The sequence below is a fragment of the Mastigoproctus giganteus genome, chromosome 6 (genome assembly GCF_048544385.1).
Source record: "Mastigoproctus giganteus isolate SK-2022 chromosome 6, ASM4854438v1, whole genome shotgun sequence".
Taxonomy (NCBI): domain Eukaryota; kingdom Metazoa; phylum Arthropoda; class Arachnida; order Uropygi; family Thelyphonidae; genus Mastigoproctus; species Mastigoproctus giganteus.
In genome coordinates, this window is record NC_143580.1 from 190,557,066 (window position 1) to 190,584,322 (window position 27,257).

Sequence of the window (27,257 nt, forward strand, 5' to 3'; positions counted from 1 at the left end):
ATATTGAGTTTTTTAAATGGTTTTTCCATCGGTTTTAACAATTAGTGAGATATATATCTCACTAATTGTTTGTATGTAAGAATAAATGTATTTGTCAACATTCAAAACAATGGAAAATAAAGTCTGTTCAAGTGTCAGAAGTGTTATTAAGAGAAAGTATCGGTGTTTAATAAAGGTAATGATAATGATTTAATTTATTTGATCAGTTGTGACAAGAAATTCAAGATAAGACTTTTACTTTCTTAAAAAAATATTACCACAGCATTTTTTAAACTTTTGGAGGAAAGTTTTATGGAAATTTAAATCTTCATATGCTGGCATACTTTAAAATCATAAAGGAAATGCAGATGTTTAAATTTCAGAAAACTAAAAATACAGTAAACCCCTGCTATTTGCGGTATCTGTATTCGCGGTTTTGCGTATTCGCGATTGCTGATTTAATATAAAATGAAACCTAAACAAATGTGAATTTTAAAGCGCCGTGAACATTTTCTGCCATAAAAAAACATGGGTGTGGCTAAAATTATCTTTCCCGGTCAAAACAGCGCTCAATGGGTGGGGGGTGAGGGGTGACAAAATCGCGAGCGTGGATGTTTCTTGCTAATCCTTGTTCAGAATGTGTTATGCGCTTGCCATGGGAGGTTTCGTCGTTTGTTTTTAATTTATATGCTTATAAATTGAATAAATTTATCAATTTATAAATTGATATGCTTACAAAATTGATAAATCTACCGTTTTGCAGTGTAAAACAGACTTTTTCCACACTTTATTGTGGACAAGTTCTTTCTAACCCATACAAAAATATGGCTACGAATAACAAGAGAAATGTGAAAATATGAAAGAAGGTGATGACATTAGCAAATAAAATTGAGTTATTAGATAAAATTTCTAATGTTGAAAGTGTCTCCTCAGTGGCAAAACATAAAATCAATGAGTCAACGGTACGATCAATCAAGAAATCGGAAGAAAAAATCTGCCGTAGTGTCTGTGAAAATGCGCTAATTGCTTCAAAAATTTGCTCTGTAACTCGTGATGTTAAATTAGAAAAAATGGAAAAGGCTTTAAATCTGTGGATAGAAGACCGAACTCAAAATAAAATTCCGTTAAGTTCACTCATCATTCGTGAAAAGGCAAAACTCCTTTATCAACACTTTAGCGAAACTGGTGATAGCACTGGCGGGATAAGTTTTTTTTGCTAGCAAAGGCGCTGGTTTGAAAGATTTGTTTGAAATTTCTAATAAATATTACATTTAATATTAAATTGTTTCTTATTTTCATTTCGATGCCATATACTTGCATTTCACTATGTACTGTCTATGTACATAGTCATATTATGAAGGTACATAGAATACATACATAGACAAAATTTTAGACTAGTTTTTCTTATATATTTCATACTTTGGAACGGAACCCCTTTATTACTATGGGAGCCATAACTCAGTATTCGCGACATTTCTCAGGAACGTAACCCCCGTGAATAGCGGGGGGTTTACTGTACAAGCAAAGACCATTAACTGAAAGAGACTGAAAATATAGGAAAATCTTCATGAAACTTATTTGTTGTTGAACATTTCTGCATTTTTAAAGTAAACCAAAATGTTGCTAACTTGTGATTCTGAATGCTGTTTCTTCGTTTCTTCTTCATTTGCTTGTTGTTAAATGTAGCATGAGATTGGTGGCCACTGTAATTTTACTAGTGATTTTTTAAAAATGAGAATATTTATAAAGTTGTTAGCATTGTAGGGCAAATTTTTTTTTTTTTTTTTTTTTTTTATATCTTGAATGAGGTATACTAAACATTTATTCCTTCTTTTGATAAATATGGCTCAATGTCTTAATCCTTAATTTTGTTTAATAATCAAAATCAAGGGTAAAAATCAAACAGATACCAAAATGAAACTTAACATGTCAGGCATGTATTTACAGGGAACCACTTTCAGTCACTCAGAAACCATTGCTGTTAGGCGTGAAAGAAATACTTAAATCTTATATATAGATTTACAGGTGTAGTCATTTGTTGGAACATGTTTACTTGTTCAGACATTCTCCACAATGTTTGCTGCTCTCTTTCTTTCTCGTGTATTTAGTTTTTCTGAAGAAGAGAACTACCACCTATCCATATTGGTGGTAGTTCTTAGTGATTCTTTTTTGGTAATTCAGAGAGAGAGAGATCTAAACAGGATTTCTCCCTTTTGTTACTTGAAGTTTTGTTACTCTTGAAGTTTTAGTTATTTATACACTACACCCACAATGGGGCATATATAAACAAAATATTCTGTCATTCATCTACAGCAATTTGATTTTCTTCAATCATTTCTTTTTATGATGGTGGGTCTCCTAACCATCATAAAAAGAAAAAAATAGTCCCCGAGCATATATAAGCTGACTATTGCTTTAGCTTACTACATTTTAATAAAAATATTTCTTGGAGACTTTAACTTGCTAAGTTGCCATTATTTGTGCATTGCTTGCAACTAGTATGCATTGTTTAATATCCAATCTTGATATTCTAGTACTATTCAATTTCTTGATATTCAGTTTTTTTAATAGATGAAAGGTATGTCAGAATTTCCACCACATGTACATTCAGTTGGAGATGTTTTGTCCCACTTAAGTAAGTAATTTAATTTTTTTGTTATAGATTTATTATTATTAATTTAAAATTATGAATTCTGAAACTGCTGAAGCATTTCAGGCTAGACATAGATATCTGAGTAAATGAAAAAATAAATAAATTTTATGTTTACATTCCAAGGCACCCACATAGTCAGAGGAGTTTAAAAGATAGAGACTAGGCTATTATATTATTTCATGGTATAACACAGAGTTGAAGATGCAGTATGGGTAACTTTGTTCCTACATATGAAGTTCTCTGAGCAGTGCAGACGAGCTGCAAGAGTAGCTCATGGTGTCTTGTCAATGATATACAGGAATTTTTCTAGCAGGGATAAGGAGGTGATTATTCCCTTGTATAAGGCAATGGTTAGGCCACATCTTGAGTACTGTATACAGGTCTGGAGGCCTCATTTCAAGAAGGATGTAGAGCTGCTGGAACGGGTACAGAGAAGGGCAACAAGATTAGTGAATGGAACAAAGGGTTGCTCTTACGAAGAAAGGTTTAAGTTTTGCAAATTACAGAGTCTGGAGACTAGGCACCGGCGAGGTGATCTGATAGAGGTGTATAAGGCTTTGAATGGTTTGAGCATGCTCAATGCCAATGGGATTCTTCATCTTGCTCAGAATAATCACCTCAGAGGGCATAAATTCAAATTGAGGAAGGACGGATGTTGGATAGATGTGCGGAAATTTGCCTTTGGCCAGCAGGTGGTTGGTTGGTGGAACCGACTTCCATCACTTGTTGTTGAAGTTGATAGCCTAAACAAATTTAAAGCTCAACCGGACAGGTATTTCGAACGAACGGAGGGGTGAAATGGGAGTGGGTTTTTTTTTTTTTTTTTTTTGGCTGATGCTGAATAAGCTTGCTTTCTTGCATCATATGCCTCTACTAATGCTAATCCTATGCTAATACATGCTGACATAATTTGCTGTAATTATGTATATATACACTGGTGTTCAAAGAAAGTGCATCGCCCCTTAAAATTGTAATCGTCATCCAAATAACGCAAGCATATGGCAATATTTCTTACAGATTGCATCAGGTAAGATTGACACATGTAGGTGATGATGTAATATTGCATCAGCTGTTACTTTCAGCTATATAAGCATGCTCTACAATAGTTATTGTAGTTATAGTGGTTCCCATCATATTGCTTATAGAGTGTCTTGTAATCAGTCGACAATGAGTAGATTTCTTTCCAAACTCAAGAATACTGGTTTTGCTGATAGGAAAAAAGGAACCGAATGCAAACAAGTCTCTATGCCAAAACAGTACTGAGTTTTGAAGTGCTTATGCCTTAAAAACAGTAAAGCCTCTTCGTCTGAGCTGAAAAGAGAATGGGAAGAACATACAGGAGTGGTAGCAAGTGCAGTAACAGTCAGAGGACACCTCTTCAAAAATGGACTTGTAACCGTCATCCTAAGAAGAAGCCCCTCCTCACACAAAAAATGAAAAAGGCCCAATTAATTTGGTGTAAGAATTTGCATGTCAAATGGACCCCCAAGTAGTGGAAGTCAGTAATTTTCTTGGATGAGAAGAAATTCAACCTGCATGGCTCTGATGGGAGACAAACGATTCACCGTAGACGTGGTGAAGAATACCATCCAGACTGTGAAATTCCTTATCAGCCAAATGATAAGAGGGTGCATTTTGTATCGGAGTAGGTCACCTGCAGTTTATAAAAGGTTCTGTAAATGGTTGCTGCCAACCATTAGAGACCATTTAAACCTGCCAAGTAACTTCATCATTCAGGACGACTCAGCTTCTTGTCATTTGGTAAAAAGTGGAAGTAGACACTTCTGTAGTTACTTTAGGTTCATTTCTGCAGTAGAGGTTCGACAGTACAGTAAACCCTCGCTATTCGCGGGGGTTACGTTCCTGAGAAATGTCGCGAATACCGAAAACGAGAATACTGAGTTATGGCTCCCATAGTAATAAAGGGGTTCCGTTCCAAAGTATGAAATATATAAGAAAAACTAGTCTAAAATTTTGTCTATGTATGTACCTTCATAATATGACTATGTACATAGACAGTACATAGTGAAATGCAAGCATATGGCATCGAAATGAAAATAAGAAACAATTTAATATTAAATGTAATATGCCTTTGCTAGCAAAAAAACTTATCCTGCCAGTGCTATCACCAGTTTCGCTAAAGTGTTGATAAAGGAGTTTTGCCTTTTCACGAATGATGAGTGAACTTAACGGAATTTTATTTTGAGTTCGGTCTTCTATCCACAGGTTTAAAGCTTTTTCCATTTTTTCTAATTTAACATCATGAGTTACAGAGCAAATTTTTGAAGCAATTAGCGGCGCCTCCGTAGCCAGGTGGGAAGGTAGGAAGGAGCAGCAGTGCGTAGCACACGCTTCTTGATTAGACTCGGGGTTCGACCCCATCACCACCAAATACGGAGGATGCGGAAAGGTCAGGGAATGACCACCGCATATCCCGGAGCAATATGGCCTTAGTTGCTAATGCTCCTAACAAACAAACAACAGAAGCAATTAGCGCGTTTTCACGGACACTACGGCGGATTTTTCCTTCCGATTTTTTAATTGATCGTACCGTTGACTCATTAATTTTATAATGTTTTGCCACTGAGGAGACACTTTCACCATTAGAAATTTTATCTAATAACTCAATTTTATTCGCTAATGTCATCACCTTCTTTGATATTTTCACATTTCTCTTGTTATTTGTAGCCATATTTTTGTAGGAGTTAGAAAGAACTTGTCCACAATAAAGTCACTTTCTTCCGTTAACACACTCGAAAAAGTCCGTTTTACACTGCAAAACGGTAGACTTATCATTTTTGTAAGCATATCAATTTATAAATTGATAAATTTATTCAATTTATAAGCATATAAATTAAAAGCAAACAACGAAACCTTCCATGACAAGCGCATAACACATACTGAACAAGGATTAGCGAGAAAGATCCACGCTCGCGATTTTGTCACTCCTCTCCCCCCACTCACTGAGCGCTGTTTTGACCGGGAAAGATAATTTTAGCCACGCCCATGTTTTTTATGGCGGAAAATATTCATGGCGCTTTAAAATTCACATTTTTTTAGGTTTCATTTTATATTAAATCGGCGATCGCGAATACGCGAAACCGCGAATAGCGGGGGTTTACTGTAATGTATTTACATTTGTTACAGTTGAAAAAATGGTTGGAAGAATGGTCCATTACAACTCTTAGATGGCCAGGAAACAGTCCGGACCTGAATCCTATAGAGAACTGTTGGCATCATGTGGAATCTGCAGTTGCCAGAAAGAAACCAAAGACCCTTCGTGGACTTCATAATTCATGTTTGGAACCACGAACTACCAGTTGATTATCTTCAGAAATTGATCTTGTCAATGCCTCGATGGTGTGCTGCTGTCATCAGGACCAGAGGTGGTTCAACTAAATATTAGTTTGCACCTTGTGAACTTTTCATTTTGTTTTCCATTTAAAATGATAAACTGAAGCAAATTGAGAGCTTCTGATAACATTTCAGCCATAATTGTTGTGTTTACCAAAACTGCTGTATAAAGGTTGCAAATGCTTATTTTGGAATATTTTGAGAGCACCTGTCAAATATTACTTAGCTTTGCCTTAACTATTAATAAATATCTTTTGCTTATACTTCTATTTGTGATGCTAGTCATTAATGTAACATACCATTGCGAAAAACGGTTTGAAATGTGAAATTCCTAGGTGATGCATTTTCTTTGAACACCAGTGTATATATACAGTAGAGCAGCATCAAAAATCTGAATATCAATAATTCAAAATGTCAATAATCTGAACAAGCTAGCATTTATTTCTTTTAAAAATAAAAAAATAATAATTTTATATAAGTGCCAGTTATTGTGATCACATTTGCGAGTTGAATATTGATTTTTTTAAACGGCAATTCTAATAAGCTAAAATCTGAGGAATACTAGCTGTACCTGTTACGAAAATTTTGCAATTTTTATCAGTTTTTCTCTAGCTGTCCTAAAGAAATGTGGTTAGTGTTTTGTCGTGGGAAGGTAAGCTGAACATTGAATCCTTTCTCATTTCTTGTGTCTGATGAAACTTATAAATTTTCTTTCATTTCACCATCTTTCCAATTATTGAAAATGTGCATGTTGCAGAACAATTTCACACACACAAAATGTAGTACAGTCTCTATAATACTTTTTTGAAAAGACATTTTTTTTATATTCTTGTGCCCTTCTGGTAACCTTAACATGCTGGAATGATCTGACTTGAGACATTGCTGCATACAATTGGCTGTGACTAAATACAGGGTTAGTAAGCAAAATTCCAACACTATCAAACATTTGCCCTTGACTTTTATTTATAGTCATCACAAATTCCAGCTGAAAAGGAAAAGTCTGTCTCTTAAATGAGAATAGCAAAGTCAAATCGGATGGAGTCAAATCTACATGCAGTAAGAATACCTGTTTTCATTTAGCTCCTTCTGTTATTATTTCTAGATCCAAACAATTCTAATGCATAACTTTGACTATAAGTCTCGTACCATTGATCAAACCTTCTGAAATTACCATATTCTGCAGTAAAACAAAATGATCCCTGACTTTTTCACACTTAAAATGTAAGGCTTGACAATGATCACATCTTTCACTAAGTAAGCCAATACTGTGACATATTAAATCTTTTGAATCCTTAAATGCACATTTCAGACTGATCCTGGATGCATTTGCAGGAGCACGAAAATGTGTTTCTTCTTTGCCACAAGGTATGTTCAACATGACCAGTCAGAGTAGCATGGCAGCGTAGCGAGGCTAAAGTAAGCAGTGCTAGTAGACAAAACTGGCCCGTTCCGTAAAATAAAATTATTCAGAATTTTTATATTTTCCCATTTTTCTGCACATCTAGAAGAAATATCTTCAATTTGAGACCACTTTCAGCCCAATCGGTTAGACTTATCATTCACAATGGCCATCTGAACAAAACGGCTTCTGTATTAATATATAGATTATCTATAGGCTATAAAAATGAAATGAATACATAAAGTACAAATTTGCACTTTTATTACCTTATCAATTAAAAAAATTAAATGATACAGGAAAATCGGAAGAATATTATCCACAAGTTAGCAAAATAAAAATAAATTTACACTTGCATATATAGTTTATTATTTATTTAATATAAATAAAAAAAGAGCTATAGTGCTCAATGAGTTCTACATTTATATCAATGTTTTTTTGTTGAATAACTTCACTATGACACACTCCTGAATTTAATCGGACATAAAATTATTACTCAATGGCTTCCTTCCCTCAAAGACATATGAATGGCCCGACGTATCCGTGATCGATAGCCAAGATCTCCCAACCTGACCACCAACACACAACACCAAGTGCCAGAAGACATTGTGTCTAATAATAAAATCATTAAAAAGATCGCGGTGTATTAAAAGTTAAAATCATTAAATTAGTTAAAATAATTTAAACCAATTTTGAGCACCTTCCTTCCTAAATCGGATCGTGGCTTTTCGATGGTCTATCTTGGTCACAGGATAGAAGTAACATGAAGTAAGTTAGTAGGAATTTATAAAACATTCAAGATTATTTAATATCTTGGCACATGCACGCAAACTATCATGAATCAAATATGAGAAATGGGCAACGTATACATTGGACTAGAACCAGGGTATGTCTGCCTGGAGCAACTATTAATGATGTCACCAACAGACTGTCAGATTTTAAGGGAGATAAAGAGAATATTATTAGTCATGTGGGGACTAATGACATTAAGCATACATGATCTGACAATTTCTTTGACAAATACAGGACCATCCGAAGAAATGCCATGTTAGGTCACAATGTCTGTGTCTGCAATTCTGTCCAGGCACAATAGGAGGGATTATATGATGAAAGCCTTGTGGATTAACTCAAGGCTTGAAGGACTCTGCAAGACTTTTGGGGGGAAATTTCAATCAGCTTGGTCCACACTTGTAAGTAGAAGGAATCTGATTTGTTGAGATGGGATACATTTAAACAAAGGTGGTGCAAGAGTTTTTTCCAGTATTATTGAGGATTCCTTAAAAGTTCAGGGAAACTGCTAGTTTGGATGGGGGGACAAGAATAATATAGATATGCGTTTATCTAATATTGGTCAAATTAACACTTGCACATACCTCAAGAGTTCTTGTTTGTTACCACAACAGAACATATTAGCAAAATGTTCTGAGGGCAGAAACATTTCAAATGAGCGGGCAGCTAATTCCGGGGAAGCGAGCTTAAATAAATTTAAGGGGTGTGTCAGGGTAGTTAACTATACAAGAACACTAAGTCTTAATTGTTTATACAGTAATGTCAGACGTGTCGTCGATAAAATGTACGAATTTGAACTGCTGGTTAGACAAGTAACGCTGATATAATAGGACTTATGGAAATGTGGTTCCACCCAGAGATAGGGGATGGTGAGTATCAGTATGGTATGTATAATATATTTAGGAAGGATAGGGAAGATAGAAGGGGTTGTGGGGTCATGCTTCTTATCAAAAGCAGCCTTGGCGCAATAAAGCTTTCTGGATTCAGACGTTTCGCATGCTAGTATAGAATTTGTACGGTGTGTTGGAAGCAAAGGTATAACGAGAGTGGGAGTAATCTACATGATTGTGAAGATTATGATGAGAATGGGCAAGTAAGCATGAATGTCTCATTATGGATGATTTTAATTTGCCTCTAACTGATTGGAGCAAATGGGAAAGAAACTCCACATGGGGGACAAAATTTTTAAATCAATTAGATAGATGACTGTTATCAACATGTCAGGTAAAAGAATACTCTAGACCTCATCATCACCCCATGAACCAGATACCAGATGAAATAATAGAGCTGACAGTACAGGAACCAGTAGTAGGAAGTAATCACCTAGTTCTACTGTGGATAATGAAGAGAGAGGTAGCAGTAGTTAATAGGCAAAGGAATGGGTTATAATTTCAGGAAAGGAATTTACGATGGCTTAAGATGCTATGTGGCCAACTGGGTAGATATCTCACAGTGAGCGAATACAATTGAATTATGGTATACCTTTAAAACATTAATCACAGAAGCCTTGAATGCTTATATACCAGGGATGACCAACTTAATTTGTGATGTGATCTACTTTTTTTTCTTCAAAATGTGCCGCGATCTACTGTCTCAAGAATTTTATTGCATGTAGTTAAAAAAGTTAATCAACACGCATTGAAAAACGTTTATAAATTTTAAAATTCAGTTCAATTCCGAATTCTTATTTTAAATTCATACATATTTAAATTTTTTATTTATGTGTAGTTTGTGTCATTAAAATTAGCAAGGGTACATGATGCAAGAAAGCAAGCTTATACAGCATCAGCCAAAAAAAAAAAAAAAAAAAAAAAACACAACCCCTTTCTCATTTCACTCATCCACCCGCTCCAAATGTTTGTCTAGTTCTGCCTTGAATCTGTTTAAGCTATCAGCTTCTACGACAGATGGAAGTTTGTTCCAGCAATCAACCACCCACTGGCTAAAGGCAAACTTCTGCACATATATCCTACAACTGTCTTTCCTCAATTTGAATTTATGTCCTCTCAGGCGATTATTCTGAGAAAGAGGAAGAATCCCATCAGCATTGAGCATGCTCAAACCATTCAACCATGCTCAAATTCAAGCATGTTCAAACCATCACAGTATTTTAAGATAATTGCAGACCTTGAAGAGCACTTTTAATTCATTTTTGTTTTTAAAATTTTCAAAAAGAGAATCTGTTGTTTCTAAAAATGCATTTTGAACTGACCATCAGAAAATGGTTTGCATTTGACCCACATTAAACAATGCTACAGTTATTGCTTTAGATTGTAAATTAGGTGTCACAAAGAAATTTTGTTGTGTGAATAATCTGGATTTAAGTTCTTTTAATTTAGTTTTTATAAGATCACTCTTAGGCAGAAAATCTGATTTGTATTTACCATGGAGTGCGTTGAAATTCATTTCTAAATTTCCATTTTTGGGTATAACCACAGATGGATTGCAAATCAAATAACAACAGTTTTCTTTTATCATTACAAAAAAGTATTCTAGTTACCACTCTTTATGAAAATGATATATTTTACTCTTTTTCATGGTATTCATTTTAAATCAAAGGGTATTAAATTAACATATAACTACTGTCCAGTTATTAATATTTAGTAAGCTAAATAAGAATGAGACACATACACTATGATCTCCACAATGTCACTGCATGAATTTTCACTAGACAAGCTTAGCGGCTGCACGGTGACAAGAGTAGTCACGTGGTTCAACGGATTTGTAATAAGCATATGCAATAGCGCACATAATAATAATAACATTTAGATTTTGACTAATCTATTTTTTATATATATTTAAAATTCGTCGTGATCAATCAAAATTAAAGCCACAATTGACTGGTAGATTGCGATTGACTTGTTGGCTACTCCTGTTATATAACATTAAAAAAATACTCCACGAGGAGGATTCCAAGTTGGTTGAATAATGAAGTGTCCAGATTATTTGAGCAGAAAAAGATGGCATAAAAAACTTACAGAGCAATAAAAAATATTGAAGCCTATAACAGCTACAGATTGATCTGTAATAGTGCCATAGAAAAGGTTAGACTGGCAAAGGCAGATTATGAGAAATCGCTGGCAAAGAGAGCAAAGAGGAGGGGATAAGGAATTCTTCACACATAAATGCGATCGGACCCTTATGTAATGGACGTGGGATAGTATTAGATACCTCAGCTGAAGTTGCAGATGAACTCAACAGTTACTTTGCATCGATATTTACAGAAGAAAAATCCTTTGTGTCAATGAGAAATTATGCGAATGAAGTTGAAAACAATGTAATTAATGATGTTGAAATTTCACGTTTATATAATGAAAAAACTTGCAAGCCTACGGTTCAGGAAGGCTGCTGGGGTTGATGGCATATACCCTATAATCTTAAGAGAGACAGCAAGTGAGTGCATTGAACCATTGAGGCTTATTATGAGAGTAACACTGGACTCCAGAATGATTCCGTTGCATTGGAAAAGTGCCAATGTGTCTCCAATACATAAGGCCGATTCTAAGAGAGAAGTGGGAAATTACCACCGATCAGTCTAACTTCAATAGTATGGAAAATCATGGAGACAATGATCAAGGGTGGAATTCAGGATCATTTAGATAGAAATAGAATTCTGAAGGATTTTGATTTTATTGGCACAAAAATGACTATGGTTATATTGGCCAAGAAAAGAGTAAAATATCAACAAAGATAAATTCTGGTAACCTTTAAAAAGGTTACTTTGTCAAAATGTTATTTATATATATATATATAAGGCAGTATAAGTGTAAAGGTAAATTATCCAATTTATATATGTGTGTATATATTAATAGCTTGTAAAAACTTAAAAACTGCTGACACGTGGTCGTTGTCTGATAAAATCTGACTGAGTGTATAAGGCTCAGTTGGATGAGTAAAAGTGGTAAAATACAAATGTATATATTGCAAACATGAGTAAAATTAACGCAATCTATTAAAATATGCTTTATTGATAAAACGGTGTCGCAAGACTTGCACATAGGAGGGTCATCTGCCCTCAACAGAAACAAATGTGTCAGATGACTGTGTCCTATGCGGAGTCGAGCAAGAACAACTTCCTCGCTCCGATTCCTGTGCAGACTGGACTGCCATATTTCTGTTACAGGCTTTATCTGGTATAATTTATTTATTCTCTCTCTCTATGCCATAGTTCTTGCCATTGGGAATATATCTTGTTGCGTATTATTTTCCTGTAGTCTCTATAGGGGACTGACAGGCAACGATTATTAGTGGGAGCTGCTGATTTGGCTGCAGTGTCAGCCAAATCATGTCCCCCTTATCCCAATGTGGCTAGGAATCCAGCACAAGTGGATATCAAACTTGTATTCGTGAAGAGAATGTATCTTCTGCTGAACCCGATAGAGAACTGGATGAGAGTTGTGTCTCAAAGATAATAAAGCCTGTAATACACTCAAAGAATCAGAATATATTATTGACCTTTGGCATTGACAAGTTCGAATGTGATCCAAGGCTAACTCTACCATGCAGCTCTGCAGTGTATATGCTGGATTCAGGAAGAATCTGCTGAGATATTATAGTGTCCGGAAAGACAACAGCAGATCCTACGCACAATTCAGACTTCGAGCCGTCTGTGTAAACTGGCAGGAAGTCGGAGTGCTCAGCTCGGTGCGCAGAATAGAGTTGCTGGTAGACAGATGATGGAGTCACAAACTTTACCCATTTCTTAATGGAAAAGTCGCGCGATGGGGTATGAGCATGCCAGGGTGGAAGAGTTTCTTTTGGTGTTTGTGCAACCTTGTCTACCATGATGTTAAACTCTCTGAGTAGCTCTTGGGCATGAATACCAAAAGGTCGGCTGGCAGTCTGATGGATATTGTACAAGTTTTCCCAACATGGCACAAAAACGGATGTCCACGTAGGATGGTCTGGCAGAGATTCCAACTTTAAAGCATAGTTTAAAGACAGTGCTTACGTCGAAGGGATAATGGTGTTTGTTTGCTTCAGCGTATAAGCTCTGGACAGGAGATGTTCAAAATGCTCCAGTAGCGATATGGATAGCCTGATGGTGGACAGGGTCCAGCCATCAAAGGATGCTGTCTCTGGCTGAGGAGTATACCTGGGACCCGTCATCTAATTTGGATCGTACAAGTGCATGATAAATATGTAGTATTTATCATGCACTTGTACCTGTCTGCTCCCCAATGTACCTGTCTGCTCCCCAATGCATAGTGGAGAGAGAGAGAGCGAAGAATATTTAGTCCCCTTGTACACTTTGTACGAAGTTGACGAATATGTTCTAGAAAGGTCAACTTTTTATCAAACACAAGTCCCAAGAATTTTGTGTCTGACACTACTGGAATAGCATTTTGTCCGAGCCCTAATTCAGGTTCAGGATGAAGATTACGCTTATGACAAAAGTGTATGCAAATAGTCTTCTCCAGAGAGAACCTGAAGCCATTAGCAAGTGCCCAGGAATTAAGGTGATTGATGGCTTGTTGCAGTTGTCTTTCAATAACCCTCATGTTGCATGACTGACAAAATATGCTAAAGTCATCAACATAGAGGGCGCTGTTCTGTGATAGAATTTACTTTGATGGCGAAAAGCGTGACACTTAATACTGATCCTTGTGATACTCCCTCCTCTTGGCAGAAGGGACGAGAGAGTGAGGATCCCACACAAACTTGGAAAGATCGATTGGCTAAAATGTTTTTAATAAAAATGGGGAGATGCTCTCTAAGACCAAGGCTATGCAAATCTTTTAAGATGCCAAATCTCCAAGTTGTGTCATACGCCTTCTCCATGTCAAAGAACACTGACACCAAATGTTCACATTTTAGGAAAGCATCCCGGATGGATGTTTCCAGTCTAATTAAGTGATCAAGAGTTGATCTGTTTTTTCAGAAGCCGCACACTGGATGTTGGAGAGAAGATCATTCGATTCTAAATACCACATTAACCGAAAATTAACCATAACCGAGTGTATAGCTCGTATACTAAGGAATTATCAGACGCGCTGTGTGCAGCTCCCAGGTCGGAAGCTGCACACGGTCGTGTCACAGGTGAAAGACCCCATCTCACACTAAAATATAAGTGGGGTCGTATATAGCATCAAGTGCCCGGAGTGTGGGGAATGTTATGTGGGGGGGAAACAAAACGCCATCTCAAAGATCGTCTGGGGGGGGGCACACAAACGTGATAAGAAATGCGGATTATGGTAAATCCACCATAGCTGAAAATTTTTGGGAGAAGCAACATCATATCTCCCCGGACGAAACAGTCATCACTGATCGGGTGCATAGATTTTGGGACCACAAATGGCTCAAGAGCCTACGAATTAGTCCTATTGAGAATAATATAAATAGAGACAGGGATACACGCATTCATCCCCTCTTTGAGGCGGTAGTCCTTGGAGGGGGATGAACGTTTTCGCCTGAAATGCTCCCGAGCCGCTTCCGGTTCCAACATGTACGGGAACAGTACACGTTTACGTGAGACGCACTGCAAACCTGCTGGTATTTAATGAGGCACCGCAGAATAGAAATGCACTGTTGAGGAAGAAGGCAGAAGCCTCTGAAAGCTTCAGTTATTTTAGCGCTTTTAATCTAGTATATTTTATTGCATTTTAATTCAGTATTTTATTATCATTTTATTTGTACATTCACTGTAAACTACATTTGTTTTATCCTATCTTAATTCAGTATTTTATTATCAGCAACATTTTATTTGTATAATCACACTTATTTTGTTTTGTTTGATCTACTGTAAATTTAAATATAAAGCTTTTTAAGATTTTGGTTTTTGTTTTTACTTCAATGGTTGGTGAGAAATGCTAAAAATCATTGTATCATTTGCTTACGATAGAAGCAAAAGCATTAGCAGTATTTTATTACGTAATAGTCGTAATAAAATACTTACGTATTACTTCAAATACTTAAGTAATTAAAATGCTTACGTATTACGTATTTTATTACGTATAATAATAAATAATCGTAATAAAATACATAAGTATTTTATTACGATTATTTATTGTATTTGGTAATGTTTTGGTTACAAATGTGTGTTCAATCTTGGGTCGGCACCTAACCCTATTTTTCCCATAGGGCCTGTTGTTTATATTGCACGATTTTGCATTGCACGAGGGTTTCTAGAAACACAACTATTGTGCTATACGAGGACTGAACAATAAGTTGTACTGACTGTACAACTTATTGTTCTTATTACTAAACCTTTTTTTTAGTCTCCAGAACAGTATTTTTGATGAATTCGAAAAGCTGAACAAATTGGAAGTCCGAACTACCCTCGTCCCAATTAGTTCAGATTATTGATGCTCTACTGTATATGTTGTTTTTTAATTGAATTTTTCTCCTATGAGCATCTGTGTATGTGTGTGTGTTGTAACTTTTGAACATGTACATCAGCTGGGATCATGATGTCACAGTGTAATTTCAGATTCACACCTACTTTTAAGATGTTGTTTGAAAAAGAATTTCAATCTCACCAAGAGTTGCTTATTTTTATTTCAGACAATGAGTGACACTGTATTTTTTGTGAGGTTTTATTTCTGATCTGGATTTCACATTTGTGTTTAATTATGAAGTAATCTCACCTGCCAATCAGCATCAAGTATTCTGATCATGTGGGTTTTCAGTGCATCCATCCTGTTAATGAATTTAAATTATTTAATCCTTTGTAAGATCCATTAACAGTAAGATAAATAATTGTGATGAATTAATTTAAGCATGCAGACAATTAAAACACTATTTTAAAGGAATGAAAATCTTTAATTGGAGCAGTTATTTACATACAAGGTGATTCACCACCAATGCGACAAACTTGCAGGAGATGTAGGGATCACAAAGACGAATCGGAATCACATAGCATTGCAGGGTCCGAAATGCCTTCGTCATGCAGTAGAGGACGTTGAATGGGAGGTCGCGTGAACAACGATCCCGCTGGAAGTCAGCATTTGTGAACCGTTTCTGTTGAAGAAACCAAGCAGCAAAAGTCCTCTGGAGTGAGTCGCTAATGTGGCAATAAAACCCAAGCAACAAACAAACATCCTCCGGAATGGATAATCCGCAGGCTCCAATGATTGGACGTGTTGCAGATGGTATGAACTCATTTGGTTTGTTGACAGTATCCTCCATACAGTGGATTGGGAAATACCCAATCATTGGCCTATCGCCCAAGTACTCGGATTGCCTTCTGCAAGACGTAGGACATTCTCCTCATTGTCTGGCGTCCTCGTCGTTCGCTCTCGATTCATGGTACCTCTCGTGAAATAACCAGTCTCGCATAACCTTCTGTGTACACGTGCGAAAATCGTATGATGAGGAGCCTGCCTGTGCGGGAAACGTTCCTGGTTCAAGCGCAGAGCAGCGCACCCATTACAGTCCGCAGCTCCATACGCGAGGTGCATGTCAGCCAGTTCAACGTTTGAATACTCATCCATCCTACTGCCTCCGGAACTGGTTCGCAAATGCTGACTTCCAGCGGGATCGCTGTTCACGCGACGTCCCGTTCAACATCTTCTACCACATGACGAAGGCATTTTGGACCCGGCAATGCTATGTGATTCCGATTCGTCTTTGTGCCCCCTACACCTCCTGCAAGTTTGTCACACTGGTAGTGAATCACCCTGTATATGAAATATTCTCAAAACATGGGTAATTATGGCAGAGCTTTGTACATATTTGTTGAATAATTGTCTATATGACTTCTGTTACCAATAATAAAAAACCTATTTATGCCACAAGAGTCTGTTGAAGTTGTAGTCTTAATTTACCTATGTGAAAGAGAACATGTTAGATTATTACAATCATGTATTAAGAGGAAGTTTTTCTGGTGTTAATGCTTTACAAAAATGTGGAAAACTTACTCTAGAAATTTTTGTAAAAATTAGAGAAAATATTGAACATAGTTAATCAGGGCTGGCTCTAGGTATATTGGCTCTCTGATACAGTTTCTAGCTTTGGCATGCAATTTCTCATTTTTCGATAGCAAAAACTACAAAATTAAATATTCCTTTCTGACATAGCAATATCTTAAGTCAGTACCATATAAGAAATTAGTTTAAGAACTTAAATTGAATAATAAATAGTAAGTATGAATTTTAAAAAATTTGCTTTTACTGTACAAGATTAAGAAACAACAATCATAAGGGGAATGCTTATTAATATATATAATATAAATAAATTTTACATTGGGTGAACTATGCTAATTAGGAATAGGACCAAATGCAGTTAATTATACCAATTTTTATGCATGTTATACCCATTAAAAGGTTAACTTTTCTTCTTTTCATGTTACTAGGGCTATCATTTTATCAACATTTAATTTTCCACACCAAATGCAGTTAATTATACTAATTTTTATGCATGTTATACCCATTCAAATGTTAACTTTTCTTATTTTCATGTTTCTAGGGCTATCATTTCATCAACATTTTTAATTTTTCACATGTATCACTTTCTGTGGTTATCACTGAAAGTTCTACTAGCTTGTCTTGTGAAATGGATGATCTATAATAATTTTTAATGAGTTAGCCTAGATAAAAATCTTTCCCTGCTTGCGACTGAAACTAGCAAGGGAAGTAAAATTCTTAATGCAATAATTAATAATTATTAATTAACATTTGAACCAATAGTCTAATGCAGGGGTGGCCAACAAGTCGATCGTGGCTTTAATTTCGTTCGATCCTGACAAATTTTAAATTATTTAAAAAATAGATTAGTCAAAATCTAAATGTGCCCTGCTGCATACACTTATTACAAATTTGTTGAACCACGTGACTACTCTTGTCGCCGCACAGCCACTAGGCTTGTCTGGTGAAAATTCACACAGTTACATTGTGGAGAGCATAGTCGTAGTGTATGCATTCGAATTCTTATTTAGCTTACTTAATATTAATAACTGGACAGTACTTGTACATTAATTTAATATCCTTTGATTTAAAATAAATACTACGAAAAAGAGTAAAACATATTTTCCTCAAGAGTGGGAACTAGAATACTTTTCTGTAATGATAAAAGGAAAATGTTGTTGTTTGATTTGCAATGCTTCTGTGGCCATATCCAAAAAAGGAAATTTAGAAATTTAGGCACTTCAACGTACTCCATGGTAAATACTAATCGAATTTTCTGCCTAATAATGACCTTAGAAAATATAAATTAAAAGAACTTAAATCCAGATTATTCGCACAACAAAATTTCTTCATGACACCTAATTTACAATATAAAGTAGTAATTGTTGCATCATTTAAAGTGCGTCATCTTCTTGCAAAAAAAGTGCAAACTATTTTCTGATGGTCAATTCATCAAAGACATTTTTAGAAATAACAGATTCTCTTTTTGAAAATTTTAACAACAAAAATGAAATTAAAAGTGCTCTTCAAGATCTTAAATTATCTTGAAATACGTGCTAATATGAGCATATTGCTCATATTGCTAATTGTGTGCTCTTTTCTTTACAACTGGATGAATCTACAAGTGTCAGTGATACAGCTGAATTGCTCGTTTTTATTCATTTGGATTTCGATGATTCTGCCACTAGAGAAGAACTGCTGGGTATGGTTTTGTTAAAAGAAAAACACTAGAGGTCTTGGTATATTTAACACATTCAAAATTTTATTGAAAAAATTAAATTACCACCATTTAAACTCGTATCAATAACAATAGATGGAGCTAAAGTAATGACCGGATATCTCCGCAGATTCATCACATTGTACCAGAAGGATGATGAGTTCTCAGACTTTTTGAATTACCACTGTATTATATTTTGCTGGCTAACACATTAGCCAGCAAAAGATTAAACGTTTAAATACTAAAAGTGTTATGGACATAGCTTTCAAAATTGTGAATTCCATCAGAGGACAATCTCTTCAAAGGAGCCTTTTCAAAATGCAACTCAATGAAAATGAACCAGAACTGATATTACACACAGATCTGAGATGGTTGAGTCGGAGTAAGTCTCTACAGAGATTTCAAAATTTGCTGAATGAAATTAAAATATTTGTTGAAACTTTTTTGGGGAGATGATTATCAGTAGCTACAAGATACGGAGTGGTTGTGTGATCTGTTTTTTTTTTTTTTTTTTGGCAGATTTTACCAGTAAATTAAGTGATCTGAATTTGGAATTACAAGGAAAAAATATAAATGTGGGTGACATGATTAGTAGTATTTCTGCATATAAATATTAATTTTTGGCACTGGCTAAGGATATCAAAGAAAAAAAATTCAAATCATTTTGCAAATATGCAAGATCATTTGCAAAAATATGCTGTTTTTGAATTTAATAGTGAGAAATATGTTTCTGAAATTGAGAAAGTTGTGGATGATTTTGAAACCAGATTCAGTTATTTTAAAACAATTGAAGGCATTATTCAATATATTTCTTATTCATTTAATATCAACTTAGATACAAAACAAATTTCAGAAAAAATCACTGAGATTTTTCACATGGAGAAAATATTACTTGAAAATGAAATTATTACATTGCGAAACGATATCTTCCTAAAAGCCAGATCATCAGAAGAAGACTTTTGGAAATATGTTTGCTGAGGAAAGTACCCAAATGTAAAAAAATGTAGTGAACTTTTAAATTACTGTTTTGGTTCCACATATCTATGTGAATCAGCCCTTTCGTATTTGAAACAAACAAAGACAAAGAATTGCTCTACTTTTATGGACTTGCATACAGAAGATTCTTTACTGTTGGCCTTATCACAGTATATTCCCGATAAACAGATGACACGAAGACACAAACTTCACATAAATTAAAATTTTAAATATGTATGAATTTAAAATAAAAATTCTGAATTGTATTTAATTTTAAAATTTAAAAACAACATTTTTCAATATGTGTTGTTTAACTTTATTAACCATGTACAATTAAATTCTTGAGAATGGTAGATTGTAGCACATTTTGAAGAAAAAAAGTAGATTGCATCAAAAATTAAGTTGGCCACCCCTGGTCTAATGAATAAGTTTCATATGTGTTGTTATTACTCTGGATATATATGATCAAATTCAGATTGTGTTTTTTTTCTCCCCTTCATTCCCATTTTTGTAACTGTTCCTAGATTTTCACAGAAAATTTGAAATAAATAAGAGATATAATCAAAAAAAAAATGTTGCTGGACAGGTAATCTGCTGATTACATAAACTAATAACTGAACATTGGACTGAAATCTTATTTTTTAACTGTATAACCAATCATGGTTGACTTGGATTTGATCACAAATATCACAGATAAGTAGGTCAACGATTTCACAGCATACCATTCCGTAAAGTAAAGTGACTAATTTTAATAGGTGTTGGAAGTATACCAAATGTGTAGTCATAGTACTAACAGTACTAACTCTTATCATGTATTAGAAGTAGTATTAAGTGGTAAATGATGGAAGAAAGCAAGCTTTCATCACCTCCCCATTCCCTCAACAGTTTGTTTTGTTCTTCCTTCCTTCCTTCAATTTATTCAAACTACCAACATTTACAGTAACAGATGGAAATTTGTTCTAGCAATCCACTACGACTACTTGCCATTAAATTTCAAGCCACACCTAGAATATATTAAACAAAAGATAAGAAGAAACGTGGCCCTCATCGCTAGAGTCACTCGCAGGGACTCAGATGTACTACCCTGTCTCTGTACTACAAAGCTCTCTTCATCCCTGCCATCACATATGGCTCCCCTGTCTGGTACGCAAGGGCACGACTAGAAGTGAATAAATGGATCCGCGAAACCATTCATAGGACCATCCTCCTTACCATGTCGAGAGCAACTAGAACGACTAGCACGGCTGCCCTCCAAGTCCTGGTAGGAGTTCTGCCCCTGGATCTCGAAGTTACCCACTGTGGTCTGCTCTTCCATCTTGCCAGAAACACATCGGCTACAATCTATGACCTCACCACTGACATCACTAATGACTGCAATTATGAGAAGAGAAGAATCACCGACCACCTCATCCAGATTTGGCAGAGGAGATGGAGCAACACAGAAAAAGGTGCAGTGACCAGAAGACTCCTCCCTACTGTCACCAAGCTATACCCTAAGGTGCCAGCGTAGTTTCACCCTGGTCGAAATACCACCTTTCTCCTTACAGGACACGACCTGTTTAAAGCCAAACTTCACAACTTGGCATCATAAATAATGCGGACTGTCCCTGTGGCAACCCGGAGTCCTGGAGACAGTGTTTGAGTGCGATTTGTATGACGATGTACGACTATGCCTAATAACGGCAATCCAATATATCCCAGACAACCAAGAACCCAGACTGTTAGACACTCAAGAGGACTATAAGGCACTCAGTCAATATGCCCAGGATCTATTTTCTAGAAGGAAAACAATGATAGAAATACACCAAAGGCAACCCAACTGGAAAGAATGCAGGAGGTCAAACAAGTAAAAAAACACACCATACCACAGAAAGACAAGACTAGGATTATTTGGATGGCCTACTGGCGACCCAAAACTGCACTCCCTTGTGCAGCTTTTTTTTTTTTTGGGGGGGGGGGGAGGGGGGGTATTTGCTCCTCTCCTCACCTCCCCATATTTACACTGTCGTGGGCCATGCCCCACTGAAAATGGGGGGGGTCACCTTCCTATCCGACCTCTCTTCTTCCTATTTCATCCCTGTCTTCACCCTCCCTCCCATCACTTTCTCTTGTACAGCGACTGCCCCACATGTCCAAGTTTAAACCACATCAAATTTTTCCCGACCTTTTAGGCTCTCTAGAAATAGTTCTTTCAGCGTAAAACCCCACGCAGCGCTTTCTAAATGCAATTTTACTTAAATCAACAGCAATAGCTCCAACCTTTATTTTAGGTCCTAGTCACCAAAATCCCAGGAAAGTAAGTGGCAGGACCTGCCAGAGTATAATTAGTCTCCTGGTACACCGGCTGGCATCCCCATTGCTAGGTATGGTAACGCCGGCTCCCACTGGGGGGCCCAGCAGCCAACAGGCCAGATGAACAATGGGCACAACAAACTACATACCACATGACCCATACATTATTTTTAAACCTCTGGCATAGACAGGGTACTGTCACTCGACACATAGAACATACGCGGAGATGGGAGAAATCCTCGGAACCGTCAGATCCTCATCATACCTATATACCACTACTCACTGGCTGAAGGCCAGCAAGTAGTGGTAGTGGATTGCTAGAACAAATTTCCATCTGACACTTCCACACATCTATCCTGCAACCATCTTCCTCAGTTTGAATTGTGCTCCCTCATGTGTGTAGTCAGAGCAAGAGGAAGAATGCTATCAGCATTGAGCTTACTCAATCCTTTCAAAGCCTCAAACACCTTTATCAGATCACCTTACAGGAGCCTAATCTCCAGATGTTGCAATTTGCAAAACTGAAGCTATTTCTTTGTCCCCCTCACCAATCTCATTGCCCTTCTCTGCACCCATTTCAGCAGATCTACATCCTTCCTAAAATATGGTCTCCAAATCTGTGTGCAAGATGCAGCCTAACCATTCTTTTATGCAATGGGATAATCACTTCCTTATTGCTGCTAGCAAAAGCAAAATTTCTATATATATTATTGATAAAACCCTGTAAGCAGTCCTGGCAGGTTGCCAACACTGCTCAAAGAACTTTATATCTTACTGCAAAATTTACCACCCCCAAACCAAAGTGTTTTTCATTTTCCACCACCCCAAGTGTAGCACGACACATTTTGCACATTAGTCTCAGATTATTGCTGCCCACATGGGAGTAGCTTACATTTGTCAATATTAAATCTCAGATGCCATTTCTAGCACATACCCTTAATGTTTCTAGATCTTGTTGCATTAGTATACCTGTCATTAACCAACCTTTGTAACATCTGCAAACTTAGACATTAAACCTGATATACCTTTATCAATATCATTAATAAATATAGAAAACAACAACAATGGGCCTAGCACTGACCTTGGGGAACTCTAATAACATTGCTCCACGAAGTGTAGCACTGATAATCACACTGTGTCTTCTCCCACTCAACCAACCCTTTATCCATAGCAGTAATTTGCCTTTAATGCCACACTGCAACAATTTGTGCAACAGTCTTTTATGTGCAACAGTATCAAAAGCATTTCTGAAATCTAGTATATGGTGTCAAAATTATTTTTTTGGATCCATTTACTTTGTTACTGTGTCATAGTATCCTGCAAAATTAGTCAGACAGAAACATCCCTTAACAAATCCATGCTGTGACTGCAGCATAACTGCATTCATTTCTAGTTGGTCCTGCATTAATTCTTTAACCAAGTGACTCCATTATTTTCTGTGGAACAGAAGTTTAGCCAACAGATCTGTAATTATCCATGTCACCATTTGATCCCCGTTTGTGACTTAAGCATACATTCACACATCTCCAGTTAACAAAGACCTCCTGAATTGAAAGATGCCATCATGATTATGCCTAAGGGTTTGCTTACTTCATCCACTGCCTCCCTTAACACACACACACACACTTGCCGACCAGGCTAGCCGGGTGGATAAAGTGCCTGCCTGGCAACCCAAAGGTCATGGGTTCGAATCCCGCCTCGGGCTTGGATCAAAGTACTGCAAAAACCTTGGGAGGTACATTATGGCCACAGAAGCCGATGCGCCAACAACTACAAAAAAACACACAAACACACACACACACACGTGTGTGTGTTTGTGTGTATATTTGTATATTTCTTATGTTTAGCTTCAGCAATTTCTCTTCCATTTTCCTCTCGGTTATAACAAAATCATTTACCTTTCTGTTAGAATTTGATAAACCTCTGGCATCTCTTTCCCTAAAGAATTACTCATGTGTAAATGTAGATGCAAAATACCTCTTCAATTGTAAACAACCTGAGCTAGTTCATCAACAGTTAAACCATTCATATCAATTGGGCCAATGTGTTTCATCTCCTTTCTTCTAATGTTTACATAAGTAAAGATAGCTTTGCTGCTTTACTTTACATCCTTTGCCAGCGACTTCCCATTAGCTGCCTTCTTGCCTAACATTCTTTTTGACTTGATTGAGCACTAGTTTATATTTGTCACCTGATAATTTATATGCATCCCATTCATTTTTTTTTTTTTTTTTTAATTTCCACAAACCTCATTAGTACATATAACATCCATTTAGGTCTTAAATCTTGAACACCATTTCTTGGTTAGTATAAAAAGCCTAGTAGCTTCTATGTTGGCTTCCCTAATTGCTTCCCATTTAGAATTTGCTGTTGATAATACCATGAATTGGGCCCACTGTATAGAATCTAAAAACTGTACCCTTGATTATTGTTACATTTTTAAGTAAATCTTACATAAGTACACTGTGATTGCTGCTATCCAGTTAGTCTTTTATCTGCAGATTCTTAATGCATGAAACATCGCTACTGATAATCAGATCTATAGTATTACTCTGTCTTGTTGCATCTCTTAACAACCATCCAATAAATCTAAAAAAAGTCTTGTTAGTCTTTGAGTAACCAACCTGCAAGTTCCAGTCAATATCTTGAAAGTTAAAATCCCCCATTATAAGACATTCTGATTTACTGGCCCACTCTATTTCTCTGTACAGTTGTTCATTATACTCATTACAGTCATTAGACTTATAACACACTCCTGCTCTCATTTTTGTTTTCTCAGTGCTTCTGTCACACCAAACTGACTGAACATTGCCCATCCCCTCACTCCCCATATCAACTGGATGGACTTGCTTAAATTTTATGATTCTTAACTAAAAGCATAACCCCCCTTCCCCACCCATCTATCCTTTCTGTACATATCGTACTCCCCCTATTGAAAATTTTCACTCTTATATCTGAGTGACACTACATCTCCAATATCCTTACAATATCCGTATTCAGTAACTTCATCAGTAATTTAAAATTCATCAATTTTATTTACTATGCTTCTATTTTTTTCAGTGTACATGCCAATATACTTGAACCTATTCTTATTCTTAGTTGGGCTTAACCATGTATTTGCTTGTTCCTTGAAGACCCCAAGCAGACCCTGCAATCCCTAACATCTTGCTTCCCCAGGTTGCTGCATATTCCAATAGAAGCAATGCAAGAATCACTTTTACCTCTACCTGAGGCTACTGAAGTTAATGTATTAGTTTCTGTATCCCACAAAGTTGGCAGTTTTCTAACCTGCCTAACACTGCCTTGATATTATCAGCAAATATTCATGTAACTGTTCTATTTAAGTGTATTCCATTCCTGATAAAGCAGTTTCCTATTAACAAGCACAACCCATATTGAGCAAATTATAACCCATGAGCCTTGCACACTCTCTTTGAGAATGAATTGGTTCATGAGGCTCTGATTATATACTTCCTCCTGTCTTGTCTGTGCAGAAATGCAGACACTTTCAAATTTAATCCTAACCTGCGACTTTTCCTCAGTGTTTTCCTGTACTTGTTAAGCAACTCCTCGGATCATTAACTCCAACTTTTTCAATAATAACAACTTCTGGGTTCTTATAATAGTCATTCTCAAATAACTTTAAATATAGTTTACTTTTCAAAAAAGTTTATTACCAAATTAAATCATCACAAGGGAGTACTTTAAATCTTTCTCAATAGTATCCTTACAATATCCATATTTGATAAATTTCTGGCATCTCTTTCCCTAAAGAATTACTCATGTGTAAATGTAGATGCACATTTACAATTGTCATTTGATATGACAAGTCAAATAAACTTGTGTATATATACTGTAAGGCACTTAGTGTGGGTTTCAAATTTTCATTTTCAATTATTGTTTAATAATTTTTATTCATGAAAGAAGAATTGTCTTGCCAAAGAAGTTTATTTCTAGAAAGAATATTTTCCTAATCTTGCAGTATTTTCTCAAAGTAGCATTAAGTTTTGCATTTCTTGAAAATCATATAGAATTAGAAATAATCATTATGATTTTTTAATAAATGAAAACTTTCTTGTAAAAATTATTTAATACTTCTACCAATATTTTATTAAAATGTGATTGAAATACAATTTATTTACATTTTAGCATTAGTAGAGGCATACGATGCAAGAAAGCAAGCTTATGCAGCATTAGCCAAAAAAACCACCACTTCCATTTCACCCCCTCCATTCATTCCAAATACCTGTCCAGCTCAGCCTTAAATTTATTTAGGCTATCAATTTCCACAACAAAAGATGGAAGTCTGTTCAACCAATCAACTAAAAGCAAACTTCTGCACATCTATCCTACAACTGTCTTTTCTCAATTTGAATTTATGCCCTCTCAGCTAATTATTCTGAGCAAGAGGAAGAATTCCATCAGCATTGAGCGTGCTCAAACCATTCAAGGCTTTATACACCTCAATCAGATCACCTCACAGGTGCCTAGTCTCCAGACACTGTAATCTGTAAAACTTAAGCCTTCCTTTGTATGAGCAACCCTTTGTTCCATTCACTAATCTTGTTGCCCTTCTCTGCACTCGTTACAACATCTCTACGTCCTTCTTAAAATGAGGCCTCCAGACCTATATACTCAAGGTGTGGCCTGACCATTGCCTTATACAAGGGGATAATCACCCCTTATCCTTGCTAGAAAAATTCCTGTATATCATTGACAAGACACCATGAGCTACTCTTGCAGTCCATCTGCACTGCTCAGAAAACTTAATATCTGCCTGCACAATTACTCCCAGGTCCTTTTCATTCTCTACCACTGTCAATGTCGTATCACAGAGTTGATACATTACTGTGGGGTTACTGCTTCCCATACGTAGTACTTTACATTTGTCAATGTTAAACTTCATTTGCCACCTCTCAGCCCATCTGCTCAACTTTTCTAGATCCTGTTGCAGCAGTGTACTGTCATTAGTGTGCTTAACAATCCTGGAGGCCTTCGTATTGTCTGCAAACTTGGACGTTAAGCCTGATATACCATTATCAATATCATTTATAAATACAGAAAACAACAATGGATCCAACACAACCCTGAGGGACTCCATTAATAACATTAGTCCACGAAGAGCAGTGTCCATTGATTACCACTCTCTGTCTTCTCGCACTCAACCATCCCTTTATCCATAGCAGCAATTTGCCTCCAATACCACACTTATCCAATTTGTGCAGCAGTCTTCCATGTGCAACAGTATCAAAAGCCTTT

The 27,257-nt window shown here is 36.2% G+C and overlaps 1 protein-coding gene across 4 annotated transcripts in view; it reads left to right on the forward strand.

The window, feature by feature from the left end:
• The window catches only part of LOC150084832 (2-oxoadipate dehydrogenase complex component E1), a 608,625-nt gene that overhangs the window by 230,929 nt on the left and 350,439 nt on the right, over positions 1-27,257 (forward strand). For all 4 annotated transcript variants that reach the window (XM_090376637.1, XM_090376633.1, XM_090376636.1 and 1 more), the window contains one exon: positions 2,551-2,614. In XM_090376637.1, the coding sequence (XP_090232763.1) occupies positions 2,551-2,614 (64 nt within the window). The remainder of the gene's footprint in view (positions 1-2,550; positions 2,615-27,257) is intronic.